This window comes from Nerophis lumbriciformis, linkage group LG38, assembly GCF_033978685.3.
Source record: "Nerophis lumbriciformis linkage group LG38, RoL_Nlum_v2.1, whole genome shotgun sequence".
In the NCBI taxonomy this organism is placed as follows: domain Eukaryota; kingdom Metazoa; phylum Chordata; class Actinopteri; order Syngnathiformes; family Syngnathidae; genus Nerophis; species Nerophis lumbriciformis.
In genome coordinates this window covers 6836612-6854111 of record NC_084585.2, presented here as the reverse complement: position 1 = coordinate 6854111, position 17500 = coordinate 6836612, and the positions used below count along the sequence as shown (strand labels likewise).

Genomic DNA, 17500 nt, shown 5'->3' with positions numbered 1-17500 from the left:
TGCTGCTAGGGACAGATGTAAGACGGATAGGAAGGTTAATGCCTCCATCTTGCCCTCCTCCTCCTACAATGGAGTCTCCTGTGGCTTGATGGTGACGAGGGTGGAAGGGTGCGCTCCTGACCGATTGGCAACCAACTAGTGGTCGCCACTCTTCATTGTGACAACCCTTTTCATTTGACTTGTCTCATAGTTTTTGTACAAAATTGTATTTTGTAGTTGTGGTCACACTTTAGTCATCTACGTTGATTTAGTTTAACATTAGTGCATGTGCCTAAGAGAGTATGGGGTAACGGACTGTCTTATTGTGGCAGTTCTCTCCCTGTATAATCAGTGTCAGAGCTTGGTCCGCATTGCCGGCAGTAAGTCGGACACGTTTCCAGTGAGGGTTGGACTCCGCCAAGGCTGCCCTTTGTCACCGATTCTGTTCATAACCTTTATGGACAGAATTTCTAGGCGCAGTCAGGGCGTTGAGGGGATCTGGTTTGGTGGCTGCAGGATTAGATCACTGCTATTTGCAGATGATGTGGTCCTGATGGCTTTCTCCGGCCAAGATCTTCAGCTCTCACTGGATCGGTACGCAGCCGAGTGTGAAGCGACTGGGATGGGAATCAGCACCTCCAAGTCCGAGTCCATGGTTCTCTCCCGGAAAAGGGTGGAGTGCCATCTCCGGGTTGGGGAGGAGATCTTGCCCCAAGTGGAGGAGTTCAAGTACCTCGGAGTCTTGTTCACGAGTGGGGGAAGAGTGGATCGTGAGATCGACAGGCGGGTCGGTGCGGCGTCTTCAGTAATGCGGACGCTGTATCGATCCGTTGTGGTGAAGAAGGAGCTGAGCCGGAAGGCAAAGCTCTCGATTTACCGGTCGATCTACGTTCCCATCCTCACCTATGGTCATGAGCTTTGGGTCATGACCGAAAGGACAAGATCACGGGTACAAGCGGCCGAAATGAGTTTCCTCCGCCGAGTGGCGGGGCTCTCCCTTAGAGATAGGGTGAGAAGCTCTGTCATTCGGGGGGAGCTCAAAGTAAAGCCGCTGCTCCTCCACATCGAGAGGAGCCAGATGAGGTGGTTCGGGCATCTGGTCAGGATGCTACCCGAACGCCTCCCTAGGAAGGTGTTTCAGGCACGTCCGACCGGTAGGAGGCCACGGGGAAGACCTAGGACACGCTGGGAAGACTATCTCTCCCGGCTGGCCTGGGAACGCCTCGGGGTCCCCCGGGAGGAGCTGGACGAAGTGGCTGGGGAGAGGGAAGTCTGGGCTTCCCTGCTTAAGCTGCTGCCCCCGCGACCCGACCTCGGATAAGCGGAAGAAGATGGATGGATGGATGGCATGTGCCTCACAATACGAAGGTCTTGAGTAGTCCTGGGTTTGAACAACACCAGTATCAAGTGGGGCTGTTTGAGGCAGGGGAGAAGGCAAACACCACCTTGGGGGACCTAAAGAGCCAAACACCACTTTGGGGGACCTAAAGAGCCCAACCATGGTCAAGGGGTCCCAAAGATAAAGACTAGTTTACAAGCAAAACAACAATGAGTTGTGGCCATTTTCCTCTGGATGAGACTTTGATTACACGACTTCTTCCACCAAGTTGACGTTAGCTACTTCAGCCAACTTGTTTGTCTTGCTTACCAACCTCACATTTTAATCACACAGATTTGCAGGAAAATACTGGTAGGCTCTTGAAAGAATGGCTGTTCCTTTGTCCCCCCCCTTCCTTCCAGTCCTGGGTGCTGGCGCCACTAATGGAATTGCAATCTGTGTGGCTCCTCACTCCTCACAAAGTCTGAAGTGACATAGTCATTAATGAGAAGACCTCCAGACTGGTCACCTGCACCTCATTCTTGTCTCTTCTTTGTTTAACTGCGGTTTTCAGCCCTGCTCTCGGGTCCCCTGTGGACCACCTGGCTCCACAAACGAGTGTAGTGACGATTGGATCTTAGTAAATTGTATCAAGAGTGGTAATATAGATCCATGAGAACTATGTTCCAAATGTTTAAAATTCTAATATTAATGCAGTTTTCATAACGTGTTTGGCACATTTTTCATCCATCCTTTTATTTTCTAATGGCCAGTTCCTTACAGACCACTCCACATGTGGTTCCTTACAGACCACTCCACACTTGGTTCCGTACAGACCACTCCACATGTGATTCCTTACAGACCACTCCACATGTGGTTCCTTACAAATCACTCCACACTTGGTTCTTTACAGATCACTTCACACTTGGTTCCGTAAAGACCACTCCACACTTGGTTCCTTTCAGACCACTCCACATTTAGTTCCTTACAGACCACTCCACACTTGGTTCCTTACAGACCACTCCGCATGTGGTTCCTTACAGACCACTCCACATTTGGTTCCTTACAGACCACTCCACACTTGGTTCCTTACAGACCACTTCACACTTGGTTCTGTACAGACCACTCCACACTTGGTTCCGTACAGAACACTCCACACTTGGTTCCTTACAGACCACTTCACACTTGGTTCCGTACAGACCACTCCACACTTGGTTCTGTACAGACCACTCCCCACTTGGTTCCGTACAGACCACTCCACACTTGGTTCCTTACAGACCACTCCACATTTGGTTCCTTACAGACCACTCCACATTTAATTCCTTACAGACCACTCCACACTTTGTTCCTTACAGACCACTCCACATGTGGTTCCTTACAAACCACTCCACACTTGGTTCCGTACAGACCACTCCACATGTGGTTCCTTACAGATCACTCCACACTTGGTTCCTTACAGATCACTTCACACTTGGTTCTGTACAGACCACTCCACACTTGGTTCCTTACAGACCACTCCACACTTGGTTCTGTACAGACCACTCCACACTTGGTTCCGTACAGACCACTCCACATGTGGTTCCTTACAGATCACTCCACACTTGGTTCCTTACAGATCACTTCACACTTGGTTCTGTACAGACCACTCCACACTTGGTTCCTTACAGACCACTTCACACTTGGTTCCGTACAGACCACTCCCCACTTGGTTCCGTACAGACCACTCCACACTTGGTTCCTTACAGACCACTCCACACTTGGTTCCGTACAGACCACTCCACATTTAGTTCCTTACAGACCACTTCACACTTGGTTCCTTACAGACCACTCCACATGTGTTTCCTTACAGACCACTCCACACTTGGTTCCGTACAGACCACTCCACACTTGGTTCCGTACAGACCATGCCACATTTGGTGCCTTACAGACCACTCCACATTTAGTTCCCTACAGACCACTCCACACTTGGTTCCTTACAGACCACTCCACATGTGTTTCCTTACAAACCACTCCACATGTATTTCCTTACAGACCACTCCATATGTGGTTCCCTTAACCAAGCATTGGACAACACGAGCATACATAAACAAATTGTTGATAATCTGTTTTAATCTGTAAGAAAACATGCTGTATTATTTCCATGTTGTTACAAATTTAAAAGTCCAAAACACAGGGTTCAAAGCCTAGGAAAACAGTAGCGGTTTACAGTCCGGGATTTGCGGTACTCATCTCTCCCCTGCCTGAATCTAAGTTTGGGAAAAAGTTTCCTTAATGGATAAAGAAACAGTTCCCCTCTTCTATTTCCTCTACCTTAAACTGTCTGCTTTACTGTATAACAAGTGGCCTCAACAAGGCAGGTCCTTTTACGGGTGTGCATTTAATAACCAATGAAAAGCTTTACAGGTCCTTAGGGCTTTTAGGGTGACCGTCACAAAGCCTGTTAGCCGGACTTTTAAATGCGAGTGATGGCACCCTGTAAAAACAGATTGGAGTGGAACGTTTAGAGCTAAAAAGGAGACGTCAATATGGCCAGACTAGAACCGTTGGAAAAAAGGGGACTTGACTTACAGGGCAGATGCCGTTGTAAATAAGAGAGATGGCAAGAGCGAAGAGCATCTCGCTTTGGTTTATGAGCTTATTTAAAGGAGTAATGTGGCACTGCTTGGAGTTGGCTTTCATTAAAAGAGCGATCAGAAGAGAGGAAAAGAGGGAGTGTTTGCCAACCAGGAGCATGTTACCGCCAAAATCCTGGACCAGGGGTCTGCAACATGTCTGGACCAGGGGTTTGCAACAATGTCTGGACCAGGGGTCTGCAACATGTCTGGACCAGGGGTCTGCAACATGTCTAGACCAGGGGTCTGCGACATGTCTGGACCAGGGGTTTGCAACAATGTCTGGACCAGAGGTCTGCAACATGTCTAGACCAAGGGTCTGCAACATTTATAGACCAGGGGTCTGTAACATGTCTGGACCAGGGGTCTGCAACATGCCTGGACCAGGGGTCTGCAACATGTCTGGACTAGGGGTCTGCAACATGTCTGGACCAGGGGTCTGCAACATGTCTGGACCAGGGGTCTGCGACATGTCTGGACCAGGGGTCTGCAACATGTCTAGACCAGGGGTCTGCGACATGCCTGGACCAGGGGTCTGCGACATGTCTGGATTGGGGGCCTGCAACATGTCTGGACCGGGGATCTGCAACATGTCTGGACCAGGGGTCTGCGACATGTCTGGACCAGGGGTCTGCAACATGTCTGGACCAGGGGTCTGCAACATGTCTGGACCAGGGGTCTTCAACATGTCTGGACCAGGGGTCTGCAACATGCCTGGACCAGGGGTCTTCAACATGTCTGGACCAGTGGTCTGCAACATGTCTGGATCAGGGGTCTGCGACATGTCTAGACCAGTGGTCTGCGACATGCCTGGACCAGGGGTCTGCGACATGCCTGGACCAGGGGTCTGCGACATGTCTGGACCAGGGGTCTGCAACATGTCTGGACCAGGGGTCTACAACCCGCGGCTCTGGAGCAACACTTCAGCCTCCTTCTTGTAGGAGTTTGTTTTAAACACCACAGTGGGGACAATGAGGAAAATTAGCACACACACACACACACACACACACGCACACACACACACACACACACACACACACACACACACACACACACACACACACACACTCGCACGTCTCCCAATGTTATCTGAGGTCACCTGTCAATCCAAGCACTGTTGCTATGACCACCTGTCATGTGTCCCAGCATGCATTGCAAGGCATCACCTGTGTGTTTAACTGGAATCTGTCACACACCCACTGGAGCGTGATCCCACAGCAACACACACATTCCTCTCAGGGGGACCCACACACAGAAAGACAATCTGGCTTATTTAATGGCAATTAGTCATCATTATCCACATGACTGGTAATAGAATGTTCTCTGTGTGGATGTCCTCCATGCAGGTGTAATATAATGTCCTCTATGTCCATGCAGGTGTAATATAATGTCCTCCATGTCCATGCAGGTGTAATATAATGTCCTCCATGTCCACGCAGGTGTAATATAATGTCCTCCATGTCCATGCAGGTGTAATATAATGTCCTCCATGTCCATGCAGGTGTAATATAATGTCCTCCATGTCCACGCAGGTGTAATATAATGTCCTCCATGTCCATGCAGGTGTAATATAATGTCCTCCATGTCCATGCAGGTGTAATATAATGTCCTCCATGTCCACGCAGGTGTAATATAATGTCCTCCATGTCCACGCAGGTGTAATATAATGTCCTCCATGTATGTGCATGCAGGTGGTGAGAGTTCCAGTGGAGAGCTGTGAGCAGTACACCACATGTGGGGAGTGTCTAGGCTCCAGGGACCCTCACTGTGGTTGGTGTGTCCTCCACAATGTGTAAGTACTCCACACACATCTTTATACAAGTCAAATCTCAGGTGTCACAACTAAATACATCTGTTTTCCCAATAATCGTGATTCCTTATGCTAAAAAAAAATCAAAAATCAATATATATATTTTTTTAATCTGTCCTGTCCAGCCACACAAATTAGTAGATGTAGATGATAGAGATGCGCGGATAGGCAATTATTTCATCCGCAACCGCATCAGAAAGTCGTCAACCATCCGCAATCCACCCGATCTAACATTTGATCAGAACCGCATCCGCCCGCCATCCGCCCGCACCCGCCCGTTGTTATATATCTAATATAGACGATGCAAGGCATTAGTGAGGTTATAAAGCTTTTGCCTGTTAAAGAAAGGAGACTGATCCAATGCAGCAGAGACATTCGCGTGCCACGCTGTCACGACCCAGACGCACACCAGTGCGCAATCATATGGGAGCCGCGCTGAGCTCACCTCCAAGCGCGTCTCGCTGCCGGCGACGGCCGGGTATATGGGCCCGACGCTCCAGCGCCATCCATTTTCAGGGCTAGTTGATTCGGCAGGTGGGTTGTTACACACTCCTTAGCGGGTTCCAACTTCCATGGCCACCGTCCTAGCTGCTGTCTATATCAACCAGGGTGAGCCCCACCCCTTTCGTGAGCGCACTGCGCGCGGAGTGACCCCTGTTACGCGCCCCCGGCAACATGGGTGGCGGGCAGGTAAGCTGCGCGGGCGGAGCGCGCGGAGTGACCCCTGTTACGAGCCCCCGGCCACGGGGGTGGCGGGCAGGTAAGCTGCTTACCTGCTGCGTGTGACGCCGGCCGCGGCGGACGAGGCGGGGTGTCGGTGCGGTGGGCGCGGTGGTGACCCTGGACGTGCGTCGGGCCCTTCTCGCGGATCGCCTCAGCTACGGCTCCCGGTGGGGCCCTCTCGGGGGAAGGGGCCTCGGTCCCGGACCCCGGCGAGGCGTCGGGGGCCTTCTCCGCTCCGTAAAAGTGTCCATCTCTTTTCTTTTTTTTTCTTCTGTTGTGGCATATGCTGCAGGTGCCTGCTCGTTTTTTGTATGTGGGTAACAACATTTAACTATGTATATATATTTCCGAATTGGTTTAACTGCCACCCGCCTGAATATATTTAAAATCTAATTTTTTTTAATTTCCACCGCCCGACCCGACCCGCGGATAAAATCTAATTTTTTTAAATTTCATCCGCCCGATCCGCGGATAATCCGCGGACTCTGCGGTTGTGCCCGCAAACCGCGCATCTCTAGTAGATGATCTATATCTGCTGTACACATTTACTTCACAAAAGACACGTGTTGAATACTTATTATTTGTATTTGACTTTATTAAATGTTTGTCTATAATTTTATTTAACAAAGCCAGTTTTCTTTTAAGTAACATAGAAATCTGTTTTATGGAGGAATGTAGAACTGGCCTCCAATGTTAGGATAGGATAGGATAGGATAGAGATAGGTCTTTATTGTCATTGCACAAGTACAACAAAACTTTGTTTTCAGCACAAACCCGTTCAAGATGAGACAAACAAACAGTGTACAGGGTTACAGAACAGGAACGCTGATGGGTCGCCACAAGGCGCCCCGTAAAAAATGGGAAAAAAAGGTAAACACTGAGGAAGGATGAGTAAAAAAATCCAATCTAGACTGGGCTTCTAAACCAGTCTAAACCTCGCAAAGCACATATACATATTACAACGTACATCTCGAGATATCTAGCAACAGAGGGGAGGGAGTGCGGGGTCATGGTGGCGGGCCGCAGCTCTCAGGTGCTGCCCATCCGTCCATCACCCCGAAGGGACCTGTTTTATGGAGGAATGTAGAATTGGCATCCAATGTTAGGATAGGATAGGATAAGATAGGATAGGATAGGATAGGTCTTTATTGTCATTACACAAGTACAACAAAACTTTGTTTTCAGCACAAACCCGTTCAAGATGAGACAAACAAACAGTGTACAGGGTTACAGAACAGGAACGCTGATGGGTCGCCACAAGGCGCCCCGTAAAAGATGGGAAAAAAAGGTAAACACTGAGGAAGGATTAGTAAAAAAAATCCAATCTAGACTGGGCTCCTAAACCAGTCTAAACCTCGCAAAGCACATATACATATTACAACGTACATCTCCAGATATCTAGCAACAGAGGGGAGGGAGTGCGGGGTCATGGTGGCAGGCCGCAGCCCATCCGTCCATCACCCCTAAGGGATTCGCGTCAAGGGCTTTGGATTGGGAGTGGGGTGTGTATGTGTGGCGTATATTTTTTTGTGGATGCATGTGTGTGTGTGTAAGCCTGCAGTGTGTCTCTGTTCCGCTGCCTTGATGTCGTGCAGCCGATAAGTTCAACACAAGTATTGATTCTGAATTGAGAACTGATTCTGAATGCAATGGTGTGGTGCCCAAAGATTGACAGCCCTATCAAATAGATTTTGAAGTGGACTGACCTACAGTTAAATGTAAAGGCCCCACAAATTCATTCAGTGGTCAAGTCTGAGTTAATAATTCTTCTGGAATTGTTTTTGTTTTTCACAATTACAACATTTTTGACTGTAATTTCCAAGCTATAGAGCACACTGATATTTAAGCCGCACCTACCAAATTTAAAAATACATTTTTCTACATATATTATCCGCACCAAACTATAGGCCGCAGATATATACATGTTCAAAAGTTTATGTAAATGTTTGTTTACATGCCTTATTTGTTCCCAAACGGTGTCTGTAACACAGCAGAAGTCATGGTCATGGATAGAGATGTCCGATAATATCGAGCTGCCGATATTATCGGCCGATACATGCTTTAAAATGTAATATCGGAAATTATCGGTATCGGTTTCAAAAAATTAAATGTATGACTTTTTAAAACGCCGCTGTGTACACGGACGTAGGGAGAAACCTTAAAGGCACTGCCTTTGCGTGCCGGCCCAATCACATAATATCTACGGCTTTTCACACACACAAGTGAATGCAAGGCATACTTTGTCAACCGCCATACAGGTCACACTGAGGGTGGCCGTATAAACAAGTTCAACACTGTTACAAATATGCGCCACACTGTGAACCCACAGTGACAAACACATTTCGGGAGAACATCCGCACCGTAACACAACATAAACACAACAGAACAAATACCCAGAAGCCCTTGCAGCACTTATTCTTCCGGGATGCTACAATATACACCCCCCGCTTCCCCATACCCCCCAACCCTGACCACCTCAACCTCCTCATGCTCTCTCAGGGAGAGCATGTCCCAAATTCCAAGCTATTGTTTTGAAGCATGTTAAAAAAAATAATGCACTTTGTGACTTCAATAATAAATATGGCAGTGCCATGTTGGCATTTTTTTTTTTCTCCATAACTTGAGTTGATTTATTTTGGAAAACCTTGTTACATTGTTTAATGCATCCAGCTATAGCATTCTCTTTGGTGTTATAGCATCTCTATAACAAGCCGCCATTTGGCCACATCTTGACGACGGCAGCGAGCTCATTCCCCGGCTGATTGTGCAGCGCAAATCTGGCAAAGACCCCGCAGACAAAATAGGGAAATATTAATAGGCAAATTATTTATAAGCCCTCATTTCAGGCCTCTGGTGCCTTTAGCCACATCTTATTAATAGTCCTGCTACTTTCACTCAGCTGTACAACTGACTTGGATTACACACACACACACACACACACACACACACACACACATATACACACACACACACACACACCTCTATTCTAGGAACATGTTGTCAGGGGAGATGGTGCACGCCAAATGAGCGCCGCTAGTACACTAACTAAATGAGCGTATTGGGTGGGGGGAGGGAGGACCAGTTAGCATGTTTTCCCGCCTGGCGCTAATTGTCAGTCCTTCACAGAACGCCACATCAGCTCCCTCCCACCACCACCACCACCACCACCACCGGGACCAGTGGTTGTTAGCGCCGAGGTGCTGGCTAATGCATTATGAATAGCTAATAGTAAAAGTGCTGCTGTGTAACAGGAAATGGGAAATTGCTGACCCCTTTCGGATTGAATTGTATGTTTTTTTTACGGCTGGGGGGGGGGGGGGGGGGGACTTTAACGGTTGCCTATAGATCTGCTGACACGTTCCAGTTGCTGAAGTGAAGAGACGAGGCCGTGTGCACGCAGATAAGTGTTTGTTGCACCACACGGAGGCCGCTAATAACGTTTAGACGTACAGTAATGGCTGCTGCTTGCTATTAGCACATTGGTCTTCTCTTATTGCTCCCATTTTCTCTGTCAAAGTCATTGTTCTGCGTCTTGATTAGGGTTACAAAGGGGTGGAAAGTCTCCGGTAAATTTCCGGAAATTAACCACAGGAAGTTAAGCTCGGGAAGTTTGGAAATATTGACCATTTTTATTTGATTATTCAAAGTTGGACAGCGTCCATGGGAATACATGCTCTAATGTGTGAATGTGAGTGTGGATGTGAGTGTGATGAGGTGGCGACTTGTCCAGGGTGTACGCCGCCTTCCGCCCGAATGCAGCTGGGATAGGCTCCAGCACCCCCCGCAACCCCAAAAGGGACCAGCGGTAGAAAATGGACGGATGAATATGGGAATTAATGGGAATATATGGGAATTAATGGGAATATATGACAATTAATGGGAATAAATGGAAATTAATGGGAATATATGGGAATTATGGGAATTATGGGAATTAATGGGAATATATGAGAATTAATGGGAATATATGAGAATTAATGGGAATTAATGAGAATATATAGAATTAATGGAAATATATGAAAATTAATGGGAATATATGGGAATTAATGGGAATTTATGGAAATTAATAGGAATTAATGGGAATATATGAAAATTAATGGGAATATATGGGAATTAATGGGAATATATGGAAATTAATGGGAATACATGGGAATATATGGGAATTAATGGGAATATATGAGCATTAATGGGAATATATAGGAATTAATGGGAATATATGGGAATTAATGGGAATATATGAGAATTAATGGGAATATATGGAATTAATGGGAATATATGGAAATTAATGGGAATATATGGGAATTAATGGGAATACATGGGATTATATGGGAATTAATGGGAAATTGGGAATATATGGGAATTAATGGGAATATATAGGAATTCATGGGAATATATGGGAATTCATGGGAATAGATGGAAATTAATGGAAATATATGGGAATGTATGGGAATTAATGGGAATATATGGGAATTAATGGGAATATATGGGATTATATGGGAATTAATGGGAAATTGGGAATATATGGGAATTAATGGGAATATATGAGAATTAATGGGAATTAATGAGAATATATAGAATTAATGGAAATATATGAAAATTAATGGGAATATATGGGAATTAATGGGAATTTATGGAAATTAATAGGAATTAATGGGAATATATGAAAATTAATGGGAATATATGGGAATTAATGGGAATATATGGAAATTAATGGGAATATATGGGAATTAATGTGAATCTATGACAATTAATGGGAATAAATGGAAATCAATGGGAATACATGGGAATATATGGGAATTAATGGGAATTAATGGGAATATATGAGCATTAATGGGAATATATAGGAATTAATGGGAATATATGGGAATTAATGGGAATATATGAGAATTAATGGGAATATATGGAATTAATGGGAATATATGGAAATTAATGGGAATATATGGGAATACATGGGATTGTATGGGAATTAATGGGAAATTGGGAATATATGGGAATTAATGGGAATATATAGGAATTCATGGGAATATATGGGAATTCATGGGAATAGATGGAAATTAATGGAAATATATCGGAATGTATGGGAATTAATGGGAATATATGGGAATTAATGGGAATATATGGGATTATATGGGAATTAATGGAAAATTGGGAATATATGGGAATTAATGGGAATATATGGGAATTCATGGGAATATATGAGAATTAATGGGAATATATGGGAATTAATGGAAATATATGGGAATATATGGGAATGTATGGGAATTAATGGGGATATATGGGAATTAATGGGAATATAAGAGAATTAATGGGAATATATGGGAATTAATGGGAATATATGGGAATTAATGAGAATTAATGAAAATATATGGGAATTAATGAGAATTAATGGGAATTAACTGGAATATATTGGAATTAATGGGAATATATGGGAATTAATGGGAATATCTGGGAATTAATGGGAATATATGGGAATTAATTTGTATATATTGGAATTGATGGGAATATATGGGAATTAATGGGGAATTACAATAATGATATATTATTGGGCACTTGTCTCTATGCTATACGTAGCTCTTTGCACAGTATTTACAAATGTACACCACCTTTCCGTTTACATTGGTTGGGGTGAAATGTCTCCACACAACAGATGGTGTATTGTTTGTATTGATTTATTCTTGTAAAACACTAATGCAATGCCACACACACACACACGGATATAAATAGTCGGCTAAACAACTGGAGTAGTCTTTAAAAATATTTGACTGACGGACAAATGAATAGAAATAGTCTAGATGAATACATGAACAGTCAATCAGCATGCTAAATACAACTATAAGATACATTATTGTATGACAACAGAATGGCAGAGGAAACTACACCTTTTCATTTAGTATTTGCTACTTGAACTTTACACATCACAAAAAAAGGTACATTAGGATCGCTAACGTTGTTAGCATAAATGAATGGGATTTAACATAGAGAAAATTAGCATCACGGCTATATTCACCCCAGTAATATCATCAACACTTACCTGACTGCATGAAGTCCTTGGGCTCAAATATTAGTGTGGTCTCAATAGTCCTGCTGTAGTGTGAAGCATGCTGGGAATTATCTGCGCATGTGATGGAATAATGCACTGTACTTGTGATGGAGGAAGCACAGTGCAGGGTTGAAATTCAACTGAATTTGCATTAAATCAGGTAGCTATTAATCATGCTGCAAGATCTAGCATGTTGCATTCAATGTTTATTCCCTTTTATTTCCCATTAATTACCGTTAATTCCCATGGAAAGTTTCCAACTTTGAATATTCCTGGAATTTTGCAACCCTAGTCTTGATCGTGCTTTAACATCATGTAAATATTATATTGATGTGATGGATATAGTTATGTTGCGTTTTGGACCAGTTGTTCCTCCCAGGGAATTCAAGTCACAATTCGCTCCCAAGCTCTTTCCGACACTTAAAGCTGAGTTGAAAAACCACCAGAGACAGAATAGGTATTTTGTTGTATATTTTCAAAGCTTTGCCAATATACATTTTGAGACCAGTCTAACCCGAGAACATTCTATTGCGCCTCCCAAAATGGTCTGTCTTCCCAACGCCAAAAACCCCTCTTTCCTTCCCCCTCCCTAGCCATAATACAAGCACAACATCTCCCTAGCCATAATACATTCCAAATAACTCAAGGTTAACACACACAGTTTACTTGCTGACAGAGCATCAAGAGAAGAAATGGAAAACACGAGCTGTTTTCAAATATGACTAAGAAATGAAAGAAGTACAACTTAAATTCGGATATATGTAAATATCTGCCTCCGACAATTATTATAATGGATAGATCTACCTGCTCAGTGGCCTAGTGGTTAGACTGTCCGCCCTGAGATCGGAAGGTTGTGAGTTTGAGTCATACCAAAGACTGTAAAAATGGGACCCATTACCTCCCTGCTTGGCACTCAACATCAAAAGTTGGAATTGGGGGTTAAATCACCAAAAATGATTCCCGAGCGTGACCACCGCTGCTGCTCACTGCTCCCCTCACCTCCCACGGGGGTGATCAAGGGTGATGGGTCAAATGCAGAGAAATAATTTCACCACACTTAGTGTGTGTGTGTGTGTGTGTGAGACTATCATTGGTACTTTAACTTTATATAATTATTATAATTGGGTATTAAGGCCATGTCTACACTAAAGTCGTTAACCCCTTAACCAATAATTATTTAGCCCTGTTTCAGCCACACTAAACCAGCGGACACATTTTTACACGGGTAAGTCAGCCGTGTAATTCTTGAATCTCCGGCACTTAGCTTTGTATGGACTCATTGATCGTTTAGAATAGAATAGAATAGAAAGTACTATATTGATCCCTGGACGTAAATGGGTGTCATTTTGACATTTTTATCGTGTTTTGGAAGTTTTCCTTAGTTAGCAGATTGTGTTATGCGTGACAGTGTGGCTTGACCCTTCATGTTAGTTGCATTTTTTTACCCATGACTAGGGAAGGTTGTTTGGATTGTGTCATTGTAAGTACTTTCAAGGGACAATGATCTGATTCACTCACATTGTCCACAAGTATGCATCATTCAGAGACCGCCTGGTATTTAAAGTTAATGTGGACGCTAGAAATGCGCGGATAGGCAATTATTTCATCCGCAACCGCATCAGAAAGTCGTCAACCATCCGCCATCCACCCGAACTAACATTTGATCAGAACCGCACCCGCCCGTTGTTATATATCTAATATAGACGATGCAAGGCATTAATGAGGTTATAAAGCTTTTGCCTGTTAAAGAAAGGAGACTGATCCAATGCAGCACAGACATTCGCGTGCCACGCTGTCACGACCCAGACGCACACCAGTGCGCAATCATATGGGAGCCGCGCTGAGCGCACCTCCAAGCGCGTCTCGCTCCCGGCGACGGCCGGGTATGGACCCGACGCTCCAGCGCCATCCATTTTCAGGGCTAGTTGATTCGGCAGGTGGGTTGTTACACACTCCTTAGCGGGTTCCAACTTCCATGGCCACCGTCCTGCTGTCTATATCAACCAGGGTGAGCCCCACCCCTTTCGGAGTGACCCCTGTTACGCGCCCCCGGCAACAGGGGTGGCGGGCAGGTAAGCTGCGCGGGCGGAGCTGCTTACCTGCTGCGCGTGACACCGGCCGCGGCGAAGGCGGACGAGGCGGGGTGTCGGTGCGGTGGGCGCGGTGGTGACCCTGGACGTGCGTCGGGCCCTTCTCGCGGATCGCCTCAGCTACGGCTCCCGGTGGGGCCCTCTCGGGGGAAGGGGCCTCGGTCCCGGACCCCGGCGAGGCGTCCCTTCTACGCTCCGTAAAAGTGTCCATCTCTTTTTTTTTTTTCTTCTGTTGTGGCATATGCTGCAGGTGCCTGCTCATTTTTCGTATGTGGGTAACAACATTTAACTATGTATATATATTTCCGAATTGGTTTAACTGCCACCCGCCTGAATCTATTGAAAATCTAATTTTTTTTTATTTCAACCGCCCGACCCGACCCGACCCGCCCCGCGGATAAAATCTAATTTTTTTAAATTTCATCCGCCCGATCCGCGGATAATCCGCGGACTCCGCGGTTGTGCCCGCAAACCGCGCATCTCTAGTGGACGCGCTCCACAATGCGATGCTTGGTTGAACTCATGACGTCTGGCGGGCCAAATTGAAGAGGCCCTAGTTAGGACAGCCCATCTTTAAATGATTGCCATTAAATGTAAATGTAACACCAATCTCTCTTTGCTTTGTTTCTTAAGATGCTCACGAAAGGACCGTTGTGAACGAGCGAGGGAACCTCAGAGGTTCGCCACAGACCAGAGGCAGTGTGTGCAGCTCACCGTTCAGCCTAGAAACATCTCTGTCACCATGTCTGAAGTACAGGTAGGTTTGATGTGTTCACGCCATCTGTATGAACACTGTCCAAAGGTACTGGACCCCGAGCATCTCTTTAAGAATTTCTAGGCACAGTCAGGGCGTTGAGGGGGATCCGGTTTGGTGGCTGCAGGATTAGGTCTCTGCTTTTTGCAGATGATGTGGTCCTGATGGCTTCATCCGGCCAGGATCTTCAGCTCTCACTGGATCGGTTTGCAGCCGAGTGTGAAGCGACTGGGATGGGAATCAGCACCTCCAAGTCCGAGTCCATGGTTCTCGCCCGGAAAAGGGTGGAGTGCCATCTCCGGGTTGGGGAGGAGATCTTGCCCCAAGTGGAGGAGTTCAAGTACCTGGGAGTCTTGTTCACGAGTGAGGGAAGAGTGGATCGTGAGATCGACAGGCGGATCGGTGCGGCGTCTTCAGTAATGCGGACGCTGTATCGATCCGTTGTGGTGAAGAAGGAGCTGAGCCGGAAGGGAAAGCTCTCAATTTACCGGTCGATCTACGTTCCCATCCTCACCTATGGTCATGAGCTTTGGGTTATGACTGAAAGGACAAGATCACGGTACAAGATCTACGTTCCCATCCTCATCTATGGTCATGAGCTTTGGGTTATGACCGAAAGGACAAGATCACGGGTACAAGATCTACGTTCCCATCCTCATCTATGGTCATGAGCTTTGGGTTATGACCCAAAGGACAAGATCACGGGTATAAGATCTACGTTCCCATCCTCACCTATGGTCATAAGTTTTGGGTTATGACTGAAAGGACAAGATCACGGGTATAAGATCTACGTTCCCATCCTCACCTATGGTCATAAGTTTTGGGTTATGACTGAAAGGACAAGATCACGGGTATAAGATCTACGTTCCCATCCTCACCTATGGTCATAAGTTTTGGGTTATGACCCAAAGGACAAGATCACGGGTATAAGATCTACGTTCCCATCCTCACATATGGTCATGAGCTTTGGGTTATGACTGAAAGGACAAGATCACGGGTATAAGATCTACGTTCCCATCCTCATCTATGGTCATGACCTTTGGGTTATGACCGAAAGGACAAGATCACGGGTACAAGATCTACGTTCCCATCCTCACCTATGGTCATGAGGTTTGGGTTATGACCGAAAGGACAATATCACAGGTACAAGAGCTACGTTCCCATCCTCACCTATGGTCATGAGCTTTGGGTTATGACTGATAGGACAAGATCACGGGTATAAGATCTACGTTCCCATCCTCATCTATGGTCATGATCTTTGGGTTATGACCCAAAGGACAAGATCACGGCTACAAGATCTACGTTCCCATCCTCACCTATGGTCATGATCTTTGGGTTATGACTGAAAGGACAAGATCACGGCTACAAGATCTACGTTCCCATCCTCACCTATGGTCATGATCTTTGGGTTATGACTGAAAGGACAAGATCACGGGTATAAGATCTACATTCCCATCCTCACCTATGGTCATGAACTTTGGGTTATGACCGAAAGGACAAGGGTTCAAGCGGCCCAAATGAGTTTCCTCCGTTGGGTGGCGGGTCTCACCCTTAGAGATAGGGTGAGAAGCTCTGCCATCTGGGGGAAGCTCAAAGTAAAGCCACTGCTCCTCCACATCGAGAGGAGCCAGATGAGGTTGTTTGGGCATCTGGCCAGGATGCCACCCGAACGCCTCCCTAGGGAGGTGTTTAGGGCACGTCCGACCGGTAGGAGGCCACGGGGAAGACCCAGGACACGTTGGGGAGACTATGTCTCCCGGCTGGCCTGGGAACGCCTCGGGATCCCCCGGGAGGAGCTGGACGAAGTGGCTGGGGAGAGGGAAGTCTGGGCTTCCCTGCATAGGCTGCCGCCCCCGTGACCCGACCTCGGATCAGCGGAAGAAGATGGATGGATGGGATATATTTGCATTATGACCTTCTGCGAAGAAATATCCCGAGGTTAGCCGTCACTCTATGGACGACAACTACAGACTCAGTTGACTTAACTTGCATTTGTGGACTGAGAGAGGAAAGCAGAGTGAAGCCATGCAGACATGAGAGCTCAGAACTAAACCCCCAGGCTGTGGTGCAGACGGGCTGACCACATAAACACCCTTTTTGCGTCTGTGCATGATAATTATAATAGCTGCACACATTCCCTATTTCTGGTTGCAGCACACCCCCGCATGTCGCCATGT

General features: G+C 46.0%; 1 protein-coding gene across 2 annotated transcripts in view; it reads left to right on the top strand.

Annotated features, from left to right (window-relative positions):
• Positions 1 to 17500, top strand: part of LOC133578320 (plexin-A1-like) — a 578589-nt gene that overhangs the window by 275857 nt on the left and 285232 nt on the right. For both annotated transcript variants that reach the window (XM_061932661.1, XM_061932660.1), the window contains exons 5-6: positions 5601 to 5701; positions 15203 to 15326. In XM_061932661.1, the coding sequence (XP_061788645.1) occupies positions 5601 to 5701; positions 15203 to 15326 (225 nt within the window). The remainder of the gene's footprint in view (positions 1 to 5600; positions 5702 to 15202; positions 15327 to 17500) is intronic.